Source organism: Panthera uncia, chromosome D1, assembly GCF_023721935.1.
Source record: "Panthera uncia isolate 11264 chromosome D1, Puncia_PCG_1.0, whole genome shotgun sequence".
Classification (NCBI taxonomy): domain Eukaryota; kingdom Metazoa; phylum Chordata; class Mammalia; order Carnivora; family Felidae; genus Panthera; species Panthera uncia.
In genome coordinates, this window is record NC_064808.1 from 85057767 (window position 1) to 85074634 (window position 16868).

Consider the following 16868-nt stretch of genomic DNA (forward strand, 5'->3'; position numbering starts at 1 on the left):
TGTCGCAGCTATCTGCCAGCTGTGTTTAATTGGATGATATTTCACACTTGCTTGCTACCCTCAGTAATAACCCACCTCCTACCCATAGGTCACCTCTGTTCTCGAAAGCTGTCTTTTGACTCTTCCCTGGGAATGTATGTTCTCCTGGGCCCAACGTCTGAGAGCCAGGGTCCTGACTGCAGTTTAGGGTGACGGGGGTACCAAAGGGGCAGAAGGACTAACCAGGAAAGGCTTGGTGCTGGGGCCTCTTGATACCCTAAAAAAGGACACCAATTATATTGCACTAAAAACCAAATGAAAAGCAGGAAGACCGCCTTCTGAGAACATTGGACCTGGGGTCCTTTCCTGTCCCACCTCAGGCAACCCCAGAAGGCACCCTTGTGACTGCAACATGCCCCGCCCCCTCTGGGTGGTCTGCAGCCCAGAAGGGAAATCCTGTGCTGCCCCCTGATGGCTGCACGACTTCCCTCCCGGCCCTGTGGGTTCTGCGGCTCTGAGTCTCCCCCAGCTTCCTAACTGGGCCCTTTCCGTGTCTATAATAAAGTCCATCCTAAGTAATCCAAATGTACTGTTATTTCTGCAGAATCTACATCTGGATCAGACTCCCGGCCCATGCAATTGAATAAACATTCACTAAGCTTTAGTTCAAATGTTTTTGGTTGGTGGCTAAAACAAAAGAGAGTCAGGTAGTTGGCAGGAAACCAAAGAGATGGATCTGTGGACTAAGGAGCCTCCGAGTGATGAGTTTGACTTCCCGTTACTGAAGGATTCTTAGGCCATTCTTATCTCCAGTCAGGAGTAAATGGATTTGCTTCCACGGTCTTTTGAAAAGAACTGACAACTTCATTGAGCTTCCAGGCATCAAATGTTTGAGGTTACTAAGACCTCAGCAGGAGTAGAGGACATACCTGTACACCACTGCCCTGGGCATTGGGCAGGGGGCACTCGGTGAGGTTGATGCTGTTACCCGTGGACACACTGCTAAAATGGTGGCCCTCAAACTTCAGGTTCATAGAATCATCTGGAACACTTGCTAATACACAGACTCCAGGGCCCTGCCCCAAAGTTTCAGGTGCAGGAGGTCTGGGTGCAGCATGAGCCTTCCCGGGTGGTGTGGCTGCTCCCGGCGAAGGGGCCACACTGTGGGAACACACTCATAGATGATGTGCCCAGTACCACCCTCCCGCCCCCGAGACTCCTGGAGAGGAGTCCTACCAGTATTTTTAACCCACTCCCCAGGTGGAAAACAGTGGGGCTGAGGAACCACAGTAAACTGGAACAGGGGGTTACAGAGAGACACTGGGCCCTTAGGGGACAAAGGCACTTGCAGAGTGAAGTCTTCTGATGACCCTGCTTGCATTTCTGACCCTGGGAAGGAGTGTGCAAGACCATGTTAGGCCATGGTGGGAGAATGAGGATGCTGTGGTCTGGCACAGGCCAGGCTGGCCTCCCCGAACCCCACTGTGCAGGGAACCACTTCCACAGCTGAGCCAAGGCTGCGGCCTGAGGGGCGTGCGTACTTGGGAAGCAGAGCACAGATGAGGCCTCTCCCTGAATGTCAGCTATTTACAACCTGGCACCACCTGCACAGCGGTCTTCCAACAACATCTTCTTTCCTCTACCTGTAACACCTTGGTAAAAATGGATGCTCTTTCCCTTCCTTAGAAGGAAAACCCAACAGGCATGCCTGCACAGGTGTCAAGACAAAACCTCTCCTCCTTCCAAAGGGTAAAACACTCAGGCTAAAATCCAAGGGGCAGCTCGTCTCCTCCATGAAGTCTGTCCAGATTGCTCCAGACCGTATCTTCCTCCCTTTGGTTCCCAAAACTCATGGAGGGCAAAGACAAATAGGTATTAACAATATTAACAAATAGGTATTAGCGTCTTCTAGGAGCCAGACCTAATCCAGGCATACGGTGATGAGCAAACACCTCCCCGTCTTTGTTCATGACACTGGCCATCTGATTTCTCTTCCTAGGACCCTCCTATCCCCCAGCCCCAGCTTGTGTAGTGCCTTGGCATACAGAAGGTCCTCCAGTATCCCTTCGGGAACTCCCTAAGCCCTCCCTAGAAAACTGATGTTGTCCCTCTGTGTCACTCCAAGCAAGGAGAAAGAGAATATTTTAAATTAATAAGTATGTAAAAGTCAAAGAAGGTGCACTGGAGATGTGAGAACCCTTAAGCAAGGCATCATCCCTTCTGCTAGGCTCAGGGACCACCCGCTCAGACCACACTGGACAGCCTCGAGTTCATGCATACCCTCATGTCTGCATGTACAAGCACGCACACACACACGTGCATACACACACCTCATCTGACCACCTCCCCACCTAAGGGAAAACCCTACTTCCTCTTTTCTTCTGGGGAAACAGCGCCTCCCTCTCCTAGGGTGCCCAGGTTGGGCCACAAACCCTTCCCACCTCATACCTCACTCCTAGCCCCCTCTCTGTCGTATACACCACCTTTCAGGGCACCAGGCCCTGCTCTCAGAAGCAAAACATAGCCCCTTGCTGGCCTCTGCTCTTGGTCTGACTTCAGGGTCTGTGCTGAATGGAATTTAAACCCAGTTTCTTACAGCTGAGGTTAGGAGGAAGGAGGAAGGAGGAAGGAGAGCCCATCAACTCCAGGAAGAAAAATATTTACCTAAAAACAAAGTTTACTCATACACACAAATTCACACACTAAGCCCCCCCCCCCCCCCAGGAGCTGATAAAAAAACAATTCAAATCTTAGACAGGTGTGTCTTCCAGGGCCCTTTGGCCTGGGTTTCCTTACAGTGTGAAGCTAGGAGTCCACAGCGCCCTACCAGCCTCATCTTAGCGGTCCCGGCGCAACACTACTGCTCCTGTATCAGAGAGGCAGGAGGAGGAGAGGCAGAGGACTCGGATCTTTGGGAATGAGCCTCAGCCCAGCTCGGGGCTGGAGGAGAGAGGCTGTGTCTTCAAGTCTCCGCTCCTTGGCACCACCAGTGTCCTCCCTCCCCACCTCGCATCCTTGCTTTGGAGGCTGAGGGAGGAGAGGGGCTCTCCAGGGTGATTCACCCTCTCCAGAGGTCCTGGGGATTCAGTTCACAGTCTGGCTTCTGGGAGGCCCAAGTCAGGGGTGGATTTAGCGATCGTGTCCTTGGCCCGCAAGTGTGCACGTTGGGTGGCCAACGGATGGCCCCTGCGTCTACACCCCAGTCTGCTCTTTAATCCAGTCCCGAAATACAGGGAGCCTCGTGTACACGCCGGGCTTGTCCCTCTGAGCGCAGCCTTCACCCCAGCTCACCACGCCGGCCTGGAAGATCCGCCCGTCGCCCTCCACGCTGGACAGAGGGCCCCCGGAATCGCCCTGCGGGGAGACCAGGGCCGGATGAATGCCCGCCCCGGGCCCCGCCCCCTGCCCGGGCCCCGCCCCCAGGCCCACCCCCGCCCCGCGCGCACCTGGCAAGCGTCCACGCCGCCGCTGAGGTAGCCCACGCACATCATGCGTGGGGTGATCTGCTGCGGGAGCAGACTCTCACAGGTCGTCTGGTTGATGACGCGGATCTCGCCCTTCTGCAGGATCAGTGCGCTGGAGCCTGGTGGGGGAGGGGGAGACGGGGGGGGGGGAGGGGGAGCAGTGCTGACCCGGGGCCATTGCGCCCACCTGCAGGGCCATGGGCAGGGCCCCATTCCAGAGACCTCGGTAGCAAATCTCCCGACACAGCCTCCAAACCTGTGGCTGACAAATGCTCAAGGAACTGATGCCACACCAACGCGAGGGGACATCGTGCAGCCCTGTGGGTAACTGGGCGACACGCGTAAAACCCGCCGGGTAACAGGTGACGGGAGATCGGACATTCGCCGTGGGAACAGGTGTGGGAAATGAAAAACAGGAAGACCCACGGAAAGCACCACAGAGGGGCCCCGGGGTGTCGTCATGGCAGTAGAGCCAAGTGTCGGGTTTACTTTTTCCTCTCTTTATTCTACAGGTTGTTAGCAATGTGCTGTAGTACTGTTATAACTCATTTTTTTCAATATAACAATTACCAACTCAGGGCCTTCGGATGGAGGCAGAAGGACAGAGGAGGCCAGGCTCCTGCAACAGGACCTGACACGGGCACAGCTAGCTTGCCTCTACAGCACACAGGACTCCCACCACAGTGCTCTTACATTCACTGAGCACCATCTTGGAAGGTGTTTTATCTTCATTTTACAGATGAAGAAACAGGCTCAGAGTTTAAGCAACTGCCAAGGTCACTCAGATAGTTTAGAGGCACCTCCAGGCCTCTGACCCAGAGCCGAGTATCCACTTCACCTTGGGACAACCTCCCGCTGCCAGACAGAGGCAGGTGGGCAGCCCACCCGTGGCCAGCCCAGCCGGCTCACCTCCCTCCTGGGTGTGGCCCCAGCCGGTGACCCAGATGGCCTTGCCGGTGGGGAAGGTGTGTGAGGCTTCCGGCAGGCAGATGGGCCGCACGGTGCTGCTGTACTCGGCCGGCTGTTCCAGCTCCAACAGTGCGATGTCATAGTCGAAGGTGAAGTCGTTGAAGTAAGGGTGGCTGATGATGCGCTTGAGCCCGAGCTCCTGCACCCCACTGGCGCTGCGCTTGCTCTGGTCATGCAGGCCCAGGAAGGCAGTCCATAGGGTATGGTCGGAGTACCTGGGAGAGGAGCGGGGACAGCGACCCTGAGCAGAGCACTGACCTAGGGAAAGCCACTGCCACCACCCAGATGTTGAGGGGACTGTGGCTTCTGCATGGCTGCAGCCCTCAGCTGAAACCGCTGGTGTCTCCTGCCATGGCACTCAGCCCCCATAACCCCCTTGTTTCCCTCTTTTAAGATATTTTTTTAATTTTTTTTTTAACATTTTATTTATTTTTGAGACAGAGAGAGACAGAGCATGAACGGGGGAGGGGCAGAGAGAGAGGGAGACACAGAATCGGAAGCAGGCTCCAGGCTCTGAGCCATCAGCCCAGAGCCCGACTCGGAGCTCGAACTCACGGACCACGAGATGGTGACCTGAGCTGAAGTCGGACGCTTAACCGACTGAGCCACCCAGGCGCCCCAAGACATTTTTAATCTGATTACCAAAAATGCATTTCTCATCAATCTGATCTTTCACAGAAGGAATAACACAGAACTCAACAGAAATACTTTTTTAACACAGTGGTTCAGTAGACTGTTCAGTAGACTGAACTTCATTTACTAGGTCTACTGTTGGTCGTGGGACAGGTGTAGCAATTCTGAACTCTATCATGCATACTGGCTGTCTGAACAATTCAGGAGGACACACTGATGTTGCTGGGAGCCTCAACTTCCAGTGTGGGAAAAGGGAGATACAAAAGGAATCGGGGAGGAGGGAGCGCAATCAGAAGTAGCAATAAGAGCTCAGAATTTTTCCTAAAAATGGCTCCAAAGCAATGACATTCCCAGCACACCCAGGACTTGGTTTCTAAATATCCTTCTCCATTAAAAAGAACCAAATCTCCTTGGAGAAATGGTCGATTTCAAGTCTGAAGCAAGCAAGGCATCAAGTGACCTTGGAACATTTTGTTTCACCAGAAGTAAGTGCTCACACAATCATGGAGCCAGTATTAGGATCATCCAAACATCAAAGTAAACCACAGGATTCAAGTACTGTATGTGCTGAATAATATAAAAGGGGGAGGGGAATCCAGGAGTCCATCCTGAATCTAAAAAATACTTTTGAAATTTTATAAGGACAGAGGAAAGCTACTCTTTACAGAACAGCTAACAAATACAGAAGAAGCAATACAATAAGAAATCACATTTTGCATCTACCATAGCAACAACCAACACCAGCAAGAATCATAGACGGATGATAAAGGCAGAGAGTAGGAGATTGCTGGGGAACAAGACATTCACAAGGATTCAAAGTGTCGCCCAAGATTACTCATAACCAAGTGGGGGAGGCACATTTATAATGGAGAAAGCCATGACCACCACCTTAACCAGCTGATCAGTGTTCTCCCAGCCATTCCCACCAATGGGCTAGGACACAACATCACCTGTGTAATGCTTTCGGGGGGGGGGGGGGGTGAGCTTAACCTAATTCTCACCATGAAGAAACAATCAAAATATCCAAATTAAGAGACATTCTACAGAATAACTGGCCTGGACTTTTCAAACATAAAATGCCATAAAAAAATAATAAAAAATAAAGGCTTGGGGGAACTGTTCTAGAATTGAGAGACTAAAGAAAACTAAGGACTAATACAAAGCATGACCTTAGACTAGATTTTAAATTTAAAAAAAAAAAACACAAAAGACAATATTGGGGGACACTGGGGGACACCTAGAACATGGAGGATGTGCTCACCACTTGTCCCATGTCAACACTGTCATTTCTGGAGGTGATCCCTGTATTGTGGGTATATGGGAGGCTCTCTCTGTTCTTGGGAGACACGAGCTGAGGCACTTAGGGGACAGGTGTCATCACGGTTAGGCTGCACATAACTCAGAGTTCAGAAAAGCATGTACACGTGTAAAGAGAGAGAAATACAATGGTATAAAGGGTATGAGATAAAGGGTATGAGAGTGTTCATTTTTTTCTTTCATTGTAGTTGCAACTTTTTTGTAGGTCTGAGAAATTTTCAAAATAAAAAATTGGGGAAATATCTCTTTTTTTAAAGTTTATTTATTTTGAGAAAGAGAGAACACGAAAGAGAACAAGGGGGAGGGGCAGAGAGAGAGGGAGAAAGAGAGAGAAGCCCAAGCAGGCTCCACACCATCGGCGCAGAGCCCGACACAGGGCTTGAACTCACGAACCGTGAGATCATGGCCTGAGCTGAAATCAAGAGTCAGACGCTTCACCAACTGAGCCACCCAGGCACCCCAGAAAAATATATCTTTAAAATAGAAAATCTGCATGAGGGGGGAAAGCATGAAGACCTGCCTCATCTTTAACTTCTCAGGAAAGTCAAGAGGCTACTGAAGCAGTCAGTCCTAAAACGTCCAGGCAAGGCACCTTCTCTCCAGCCGGCACGGAACGTTACAGTCCTCCTTGACCGTCTCTCTCCCCCATCCCTGCCTGAAGCCCAGCTCCCCTGCTCTCTGCTGACCTGGGCATCCTTCCCTTCTCTCCATTCCTGCCACCACCTCCCTACAGAACCTCACACCCGGACAGAAGCACTGGCCTCCAAACCGGTCTTTTTGCTCCTGGTCTCTCTTTAATTTGCCAGATGAGAACTTCCTGAAAACTGCTTTTGTGAGATCCTTTCCAACAGCCAAAGATGATTCCAAGACCTGCCGAATCAGCCCTCACCTCCCCAACCAGGAATTAATTCTGCATTTCTAACTTTTTCTCCCAACCATCTGTGGTGTTCCAGACTGCATGAGATCCAGTTTTCAAGTGGATCTCTTGAATCCACTGTGTACTTGGGGAGGGAGCCATGAAAACCACCCACGACAGCACAGCATGGGTGACCTCCAGAAAACAGGTAGCAGGCTGTGGAAGAGCATGGGGTGGGAAGAGGTGAGTCAGGAGAGGAAGCAGGTCATGAAGAAGGCCTTGGAGATCATATAGGACTTGGTTATTGAAGGCCTCCGGGCAGGGGAGAAAGCAGCACGATCACCAAGAGCCAATGTTTGCAGTGCTCAGGAGCCCCCCAAATCGAATATATGGAAGGTGTAAGGGCAGGACAGAGACTGAGGTTGGAGAGATGGCAGGGGCTGGAGAATGCGGCCATGGTGATCATGCTACGCCGTTTCCACTTTATCCCGCGGGTTATCGCAAGCATGTAAGCAAGGGGGTGATGTGATCAGATCAGCTCTTTGGAAAGACCACCTTCACATTGCGGAGACAGACAGGCATGCCAAGAAGGAAGAAGGTGATGAGGTAGAGGGGGCTGTAGTCACCGAGGCTGGGGAGCCAAGGGAGCAGTCATGTGAGGGGGAAAGAGTAGAGAAGGCCTGGGATGTCTAGCAGGCAAGGGCCAGGGGTTGAATGGACGGGACGGGTAAGGGGAGGGGGCAGAGTGGGAGGGTCATCCTCCTCCCCTCTGGTGCCATCTCACCTGATAGACATCCCTTGTCACCCCTGTGTCCATGCTAAGCCCCAACTAAAGCCACACTGGTCTTTTCTCTCCAGTCCACATTCCTCCATCTAGGACAGCCTTTGATTATACGAGCAGACTCAGTCGCCAGCTGTTGAAGGTCCACACATGTACCAGCCATCGAGAGACAAGGTGTGAAGGGTAGCCACTGAGCTGCCCCCGTGACGGCCATGTGGTTGGGAGGGCACTGGTGGTGGCCAAGCCAAGCACTCTTCTCGGTGCCAACGCATCAAGTCATTTCATTCCCCCAGTCAGCCCTTCAATGTAGGGCTGCCTATTTTAAGCTTAGGACTCGGGCACAGAGAGACTCAGTAACTTGCCCAAGATCACACAGCTAAGAAGTCATGGAACGAACTGAACCAGGTAGCCTCCTCTCAACCATGGTAAGGCTCAGCGAGCACTTGCCAACTCAGAAATGCGTCCAGAGTGACTGCACTCCACACTCCAGATCCTTGCACACTTCACACCCGCCTGCCTCTGCTCACGCCTGTCCTTTGTCTGGAAGGTCTGCGTCACCTTGTCCAGTTGCAAACACCCTCACGTTTCAACACTCACATCAGATGCTCCTGCTCATAAAGGCACTCCTAAGTCTCCCTCCCCAGCCCTGGGGCAGAATTCTCAACTCCCACCCGCACGGCCTAGGTAACCTGTGCCTGGTTGCTGCATAGCACTTACCACGTGCACGTGCATGTACATTTATGTGTGCACAAGCACGCGTACCGTATGTCATCCCCCTCGCCTGGGAAGCCTGGGAAGTGCAGGGAGGAAACCTTATTCATCGTTGTCTCCCAGTGCTAATAACAATGGGTGTTGAATGCATTAAGTGCACTATTAACTGGCAGACGGATAATCAAGAGAAGATGAAGGACAAGGAAATGAGAAATTCAGTGAGGAAGCAAGAGAAAGAGGGAGAAGTAACAGAGGGCACAGGGTGAGCTCTTCAGCGAAGACCGTACATGAATATCTTAGCTCGCCCTGCTGAGGGTCTAGAAACAGTGGGACTGCGGTATCACTAAGGACACCAAGCACCCTGGTCTCACTTTTTAAATACTATTCCCTGCTAACATTTCTTGAGGGAATGGCTAATTCTGGGGCTGGATCCGGACAAGCACCTGGTAGGAGCAGAAAGCAAGGAAGTGTCTCAAAAGAACAAAAGAACGAGGGCAGATCAAAAGGACACAGGAGCCAACCTCAAAGAGAGCGCAATGGTCACATTTGGAACAATTTGAGCAACAAAGTAGTATCACTGGATTACAACCCAAAATGTAAATATACATGCATCCATACAAATATAAGTAGATGAAGAAATAAATGAAAAAGAAGGGACAAATCTTCCTTACAGAAGACTTCCAAATTGGCTCACTTCCTAATAATAAAGGGGGAAATACTTTATGGTAGGAACCCCGGCAAGTGCTATCTCAACCAAATGAGAAAGATCAACATTACCATCGGTAAGTCATGTTGATATCATGTGCCTGCTGACAAGATGTGATATCCTTTCCAAACACTCAGAAGCCCAGTGTAATCGTGACAACAGCAGACAAACCCAGATGGGGGGCATTCCATAGGATGCCTGGCCTCCAGATCGTCAAGATCACAAAAACAAAGACAGACTGAGCCACTGTCCTAGATCGGAGATTGGGGGCATGGGACAACAGAATGCAAAGTGGGAGCCTGGACTACCTCCTGCCCCAGAAAGGATATAAAACCCCTGGGATACCAGGAAAGCCCACACTGGTGTTAGCAGAAGGGACCAGTGTGGGACAGACGCACCACATTAACAACAAGGGCAACTGCGTTAGGGTGTGTGGGAACTCCATTCTGTCTTTGCAACCTGTCTGTATCCCAAGACAACAAGCTTATTTTACAATATTTGTAAGTAAGCTTCCATCACTCCAAAAAGAAACAAAATCTCTTCTGCCCAGGGTGGAGGAAAGTGTGGTAAAATAAGAGAGGACAGTCAGGTGGGACGAGGCTGCCCTCTGACAGCTAAGCAAGGCCCTGGGGACAGCCACACTGACCCTGCCCCCTGCGGACCATGTCATCACCCATGCCTACGTGCACCTGCCTGACGTTGCTCAACGTCCGTGCCTTGGGCCTACTTGGTGCCCTAGCGCTGTCTCTCCAGAAAGTGCACAGTGGTTCTTCTCTCCGCCCCGCAGAAGGGTGACTAGGACAGTCCGGTCACCCTCTCACACAGCTGCCTCTGTCCAAAGGGCATGCACCCAGCAGGAAGGCCCTGAGGGCGGGGATTCCCTGCAAGGTCTGCTCCCCTGTGCCTGCTTCTCCAGGAGGAAGCCATCCCACTAGACTCCCTACGGCCAGTGGCTAGAGGCCTGCGGCAGACCACCTGTTCCTGCCGACCCTCTGGTCTGCAGACTGTGGCTCTGCTTACCCTGTTCTGAGATGCCAGCCTGACCCTTTCCTTAGAGGCTTTCCTGGGCCAGGCTGGAGTCTGCCCAGGGACCTGAGGCTCCAATGTGTGGAGCACAGTGTGTACCAGGTTTCAGGAACACGAGCATGTTATTCTCAGAACTCCAAGGATAAGAACTCATGCTGTCACCAAAGCTGCCAAAGCACCTGAGGCCCAGCAGGCGTGGATAACTTGCCCAAGGTCACTGGGCAAACAAAGCTGGAATGTGAATGTGAGGCTTGTCCTAGCCGGTCCCAAGGAGTCCCTGTGTGCGGACTAACGGCACAAGCCTTGGAATCCACACACTCGGGCTCTCGTCTGACTGTGCCACTTCATAACGGCACAACCTCAAGCAAATGTTCTTACCTCTCTGAACCTCTGTTTCTGTAAAACGGGGACGTAACCAGACCTGCCCAACTGGGTTGGTAGGAGAAGCACTTAGATACTGCTTGATGGAAAGGGAGTACCCAACAAGTGTTAGTTTTATTATTACCACTATGACATCCCGGGGTGTCTCCCACCCCTCCAGTCCTGGCCCTGCCCCCGTGCCATCCACTCTGCCATGACTTACACACACAGGGGGTTTCCAAGCCCAGAAAACAGAGGAGAACCTCTTAGGGTCTAAGAGGAAGCCTCCCTGCTCCTGCTCAGTGGCTCCCGCCCAGGGCTTACTTGAATCCTTTGTCGTCGATGAAGCAGTGAGCTGCTGACACCATCCAACTGGGAGAGATGATCGAAGCCCCGCACACGTGGCCCTGGCCCAGGGCGTGGAGGCTCACCTGCCAGGGCCACTCACCTTCATCTGCATTCTTGCCCCCGACGACCCTAGACTGCCTGGTGAACGACCGCAGCCCACAGTCTGGGAGGGGCAGAAAACCCAAAGGTCAGAAAGTCACGGCGGGGCACTAGCCCCTGGGGCCACACGCCAGGCTCAACGGGAGGTCATGTGGGGTGGTGGCCTTTTGGTGGGACCCTCTACAAATATCTTCCAGCCTCAGAGACCCACTGACTTCCTCCCGGCCCCCCTCCCCACTCCCACACTCAAAACCCTCACGCTCCTACCTCCTTAGTCCTGCCCAAATGCATTTAGAGGCCTTCAGAGAGACCTGCTGGTTTGCTTAGATTTAATTTGAGTGTCATTTGCCTAGATGTCCTCGTTGAATGCTGAAGGACACAGCTCTCAGAGGGAAGAGCCGGGGGGGGGGGGGGGGACGGCGATGCAAAGTCACAGAACAGCTACAGCTGTGCTCAGATTTAACCTATGGCCAGTGACTCTGAAATACACATGAGGCTACAAATTGAAGCATGGTTGGGGTGGGGACTAAACCCTGCCGATTGCTCTGGTAAGCTGTGCCCCACTCCAGGCAGGATGGGGAAGCCAGGACTTGCCACTGCCCTGTGGGCCAGGTCTACAGAGCAGGGGCCAGCCCAACACCTCAGCCAGGATGCGAGCTCTGCCACAGAGGCACTGATGTGCTTGCTGGCTGCCCTGGGCCCTGCCTCCAGGATCAGAGCTGGCCCATTGGACAGTGCCTCTGTGCCAGTCAGCAAAGTCACCCTTTCCCCCAGGTAGACAGGGGCAGAGATGGGTGACTGAGGCACTGGCATGATTTCTACCTCTGTATGTGCCTTGCACAGTGAACAACCTGCACAACTGTATGCAGCTCACCACAATCCTTCTCATCTGAGCCGTCACTACAGTCCTTCTTCCCATCACACTCGGGGTTGCTCTTGCTCACACAGAGACCGTTGCGGCAGCGATAGGTGTGTTTGGTGCAGGCAACAGTTGTTACTGCTCAAGGAGGAGTACAAGGGGAAGGGAATCAGTTCCATGGCAACACCCAACCAGAAGCCTGATGATCCATCCACCTTATGCTCCTTATCAAGCCTGCTGTACCCATCCACACCCATGCCCACATCCTTCCAGGCCCACCAAAGGTTCTCCACCTTCTGGAAGATTCTCTCCCCACTGACGTACTCTCTCGTCACACTTCACAGAGAGGGTGGTTTGTGTTTATCAAACTTTGGAAACTTGGAATGTGAGTGTGCTCATGGCAGCTCCCACCAGGAGGAAAGCCCCTAAAGCAAGGTGGGCTGGGCCAGGTCTCACCTCTGTCACACGTGGCCTCATCAGACCCATCTCCACAGTTGTCTGTCCCATCACACTGCTGGTTCTGTGGGATGCACTTCCCATTGCCACACTGGAAGGTCTGAGCCGGGCAGCCTGGGGACAGGGCCTCACGCTCAGCACCAGTTCGCCAACCCCCCGCTGAGGTTGCAGGGAGGCCCCTGCAGGGAGGCACTGCCACCCCCCTCCTCCCACCCTTCCAGACACCAAGCACTCACTGCACTGCAGCTCATCACTGTTGTCCCCGCAGTCGTTCACACTGTCACACACCCAGAAGAGGGGCTTGCAGAACTTGTTCTTGCACGTGAACTGGTAGGTGGCATTGCATTCTGAAGGGGGCACGGGGCAGCGGTCAGCTGGGCTCTGAGCCCTCGTTCTGACAGCAGTCATTGCTCACAGCTTCCCCGGGCAGGAAGGGTGACCACACAGCCACCCGGGGACCACCTGCCCTGCTGGAGGGGGCAGCTCCGGAGTGCCTCTGCGTTCCTGGCTATGGAAGCGAACCCCACTAGTGCAGAAACACTCCAGTGCCTGCTCGGACAGAAGGCAGGGCTTCCAAACAGCACAGGGAGGGAAGGGGCTTGAGGTCTACATGGGGAGCAAAAGATGGGGACGGCTACCCAGCAGCCGGGCGCGCGAGGGCAGAGGACTCACGGCAGTTGAGCTCATCGCTGTAGTCTGTGCAGTCAGCCCAGCCGTCACAGCGCAGCTCGTTCCGGATACACCTGCCCGTGTTACACATGAACATCCCCGGGCACGCTGCAGGGGAGAGGGCAGACCTCAAGTCCACAGCCACCAGCCTCGCCTCCCACGCCGACTGCCCTCCCTCAGGGCCAGCCTCACAGCCACACCGAGGACCAAAGAGAAAACTCTTCCCCATCCAGCCCTCCACGGAGAGAGGAGCAGGCTGCAGCCGGCACCCCAGGGCTGTGGTCCCCCAGCCCCACCATGCTGCGGCAAGCACATTTCCTACAGCCGGCACGGGAGGCTAGCCACAGACCCCTAGCGGGGCGGCGGGGAGTGGGAGTGGGGCCTTGACTGCCGATGATCAAGCCCCAGGAAGCTCCAGACAAAGTGGAGAGAGACTGGCTGGGTGTGCTCTCAGTTCTACTGCCCCATGTCCTTGGCCGCCCACTCCTGCCCAGGGGCCAGGCTCCCCATGCCCAACACGGAGCAACAGTAGCCCGGCAGATGGATGATGTGTACACCCCATCCAAGTGTCCAGTTGCATCCCTGGACTTCCTTAATTCTAAGACATGTCCCATATTCCAGTGTTTCTGAGACCGGGATGTCCAACAACTGATGTCATCAGGAAGCAGACAGAGCTGAGAGGAGACTGTTCTCTGTGCTGCACAGGCAGCCCAATCACTTATTGGAGGGGTTTGTTCATCCAATCGCATTTTGGGTGGTGAGCCGTGCGGTTGCATTTTAACTGAAATTTGGGTTCTTGCATATAATTAAAATGTCTGCCGGAAGGTTACTGTGTGATGTAGGGGCTGAAACAAAAAATCACTGTGACTAGGTTAGAACTGCTATGCGCACAGCAGACGGTGAGACTCGAGGCAGCAGAAACTGCCAGATCTCTTAGGTGTAGAACACGGAACTGTCCGAGCTAGGAGCAGGGGGCGTGATGAGTCGTGCCCCAGTATTTTCTCCCGGGTCTCCCTCTCTCTCTATTCCCGAAGGTGTTATAAGGCCACAAAGGCAAGCACAGATGCGCCAAGTCGTGGTAATGCTGAACTGGAGGGACAGACGGCTCAAAGGAACTCGGGAGGCCTCGGGCACGGTGTGTGCCAGGGTTCACTGCCCACCTTTTTCAATATGTGCATTTCCGGCAGCCTTGCAATTTTGTCTCAAAAAGCTACCGGACATGCACCTTAATGTTCTCTGGTACCTCAGAATTAGGAGAGCACAATGCTGGGAAGATACAGAGCAGAGAGCTCATCGTGGGCCAGTCCCTCTAGCCAGGTCCCCCCTTCTGGAGACGTGTACTCACGGTCACTGGAATCATAGGAGAGGTACTCGGCCAAGAAACCCGTGTCAGTGTAGGACTGGTCGGAATGGAAGCGAACAGTGATCTTGCTGCTTTTGCTGGTCACCACAAACTGGGTCCTCTCCCCGCAGTACCTGGAGGGGGCGGTCACCGGTAGGAAGAGGATCCAGAAGTGTTCGGGGCGCCCCCTTCCCCTCCAGCACTGGGTGCCCCAGGGTACTCACTTCTCCCCGTTGACCTCCACGTAGTCCTTGAGGCAGCTGCCCGGGGGCACGTTGGGCTCCAACAGGTAGAAGAGCTTGAAAAGCACTTTCACGTTTTGGCTGTTGGGCACCTACGGAGAGCGATGCTGCTGGGCCTCTGCTGCTTCCTAACCCCCCTCCTAAACCCAAGGATGCCACGTGCTGCTGGCCACGGGGGCTGGGGGACAGTGGCTGCTGTGTTTTTATCTCCCTGACCTGTGTGGGCGATATGGAACACACAGCAAGAGGGACTCGGGTTGGACGGCTGGAAGACCCTCTAGACTCAGAGGCAAGAGACACTCTTATTCCTAAAGAAAGCTGGTGGTCCTCCTGGCACCATCGAAGAAAGAAAGGAGAGATGGGTCCCTGACTCGGATGGCCTGCGGGCAGCCCCGGAGGCAAGACTTGTCATTTAGCAAGTGCTTTCTCCAAGCTGCACACACAATCGGCAACATTACCTCTGAGAGGCAGACACCACTCCTTCTCCTCTTTCCTAGGAGCAAGCTGAGGCTCTGATGTAGAGTGACTGGCCCAAGGTCCCTCAGGGGGCCACTGATCAAGAGCTAAAATGTGAGGGGCGCCCTGGTGGCTCAGTCGAATGAGCGTCCGACTCTGGGTTTTGGCTCAGGTCACGGTCTCACGGTTCGTGAGTTTGAGTCCCGCATCGGGCTCTGTGCTGATGGTGCGGAGCCTGCTTGGGATTCTCTCTCTCTCCCTCTCTCTCTGCCCCTCCCCTACACGTGTGTGTGCATGTGTGAACATGCACATGCACACGCGCCCTCTCTCAAAAATAAATAAATAAACATTGTTAAAAAAGAGCTAGAATTTGAGACCATTTGAATATGGGTCTGCTGGAGGTTACAAGGTTAGGGCTACTCCACCCTGCTCTACTCTGCAAGGCTTTAGATATTCGGCAACTTGGGGGCTGCTAAGGGAGCCCATCTCCCTCTCCTTGACCTTCCTCACTTGCCATTCTGGAGCATCCCTCTTCTTCCTCCCTCCCTTCCCCTCCCTCTCCCGTTCCCCTGTTCCTTCTCCCTCTTCTTCTCCCTCTCCCCCCTTTCTGCCCTCACAGGCACCCTACAGCTCCTACCTCAATGTCCCACGTGCAGTTCATGTTGGGCGGGTAGTGGCCAGGATAGTAGGGGCTGCTAAATGTCCCTTGGGTTCCACGTAAGTAGCCTCCACAGCCTGAGAGGAAAGGCAGGAGGAAGAGCCTGAGGACCGAGGACCTGCCTGGCCAGGCAGGCAGGTAGGTAGGCCGAGGGGCCCTGGCAGAGCCAGCCGGCGACTCTCTCAAGCTGCCTGCCAGGGCCGCCGCACACTCCACAGCCAGCGGCCAGAAAGGCTGAGCACTAGGAGACTGACCACTTTAGGGAGGGCTCCTGACCCACACAAGAGACAAAAGGCCCTGTGGCTTAAGCTTCAAACCTCTGACACCGACCTGAGCCAGTTCACCAGCCCAAGGGATTGGCCTGCGCCTCGTGGGCTCAGGCCAGCCCCTCAGACCTGTCCCTCCTCTGCCCCACCAGGCCCTTCCTTACTGCTCAGCTTAGGCAGCTGGAAGAACGTGGCCTCAAAGCCAGGGTGTCGCCGCTCAGTGTTGGTTATCAGCGTGACGAGCAAGACATTCTGGGAGGAGAGGAAGGTCAGGTTGTAGGAGGGAGGGTAGGTGCCACACAGCCTGTAGGGGTCAGAAGTTGTATGTGTTACAGAGAGCAGACAGAAACCAGGCGTCCCTAACCCCGGTCCCATCCATAAAAGGCCAAGGGTCATTTAAAAGCCCCTCCCCACACAAATGACCTGAGATAGGATTTATTTATCTTTGTTTAAAACAGCAGAAAACAGGGACGCCTGGGTGGCCCAGTCAGTTAAGCATCTGACTTTGGCTCAGGTCATGATCTCAAGGTTTGTGAGTTCGAGCCCCGCATCAAGCTCACTGCTGACAGCACTGAACCTGTTTTGGATCCTCTGTCCCCCCATCTCTCTTCCCCTCCCTGGCTCATTCTCTCTCTCCCTCCCTCTCTTTCTCTCTCAAAAATAAACATTAA

General features: G+C 53.7%; 1 protein-coding gene across 1 annotated transcript in view; it reads right to left on the reverse strand.

The window, feature by feature from the left end:
• Positions 1-2627: 2627 nt before the first annotated feature.
• The window catches only part of ST14 (ST14 transmembrane serine protease matriptase), a 42226-nt gene continuing 27985 nt past the window's right edge, over positions 2628-16868 (reverse strand). Inside the window, exons 8-19 of the mRNA XM_049654312.1 lie at positions 16362-16501; positions 15911-16008; positions 14800-14909; positions 14579-14709; positions 13237-13341; positions 12801-12911; positions 12565-12678; positions 12124-12246; positions 11127-11313; positions 4353-4627; positions 3426-3562; positions 2628-3333 (exon numbers count right to left, since the gene is read on the reverse strand). Of these exons, the coding sequence (XP_049510269.1) occupies positions 3172-3333; positions 3426-3562; positions 4353-4627; positions 11127-11313; positions 12124-12246; positions 12565-12678; positions 12801-12911; positions 13237-13341; positions 14579-14709; positions 14800-14909; positions 15911-16008; positions 16362-16501 (1693 nt within the window). The 3' untranslated portion in view covers positions 2628-3171. The remainder of the gene's footprint in view (positions 3334-3425; positions 3563-4352; positions 4628-11126; positions 11314-12123; positions 12247-12564; positions 12679-12800; positions 12912-13236; positions 13342-14578; positions 14710-14799; positions 14910-15910; positions 16009-16361; positions 16502-16868) is intronic.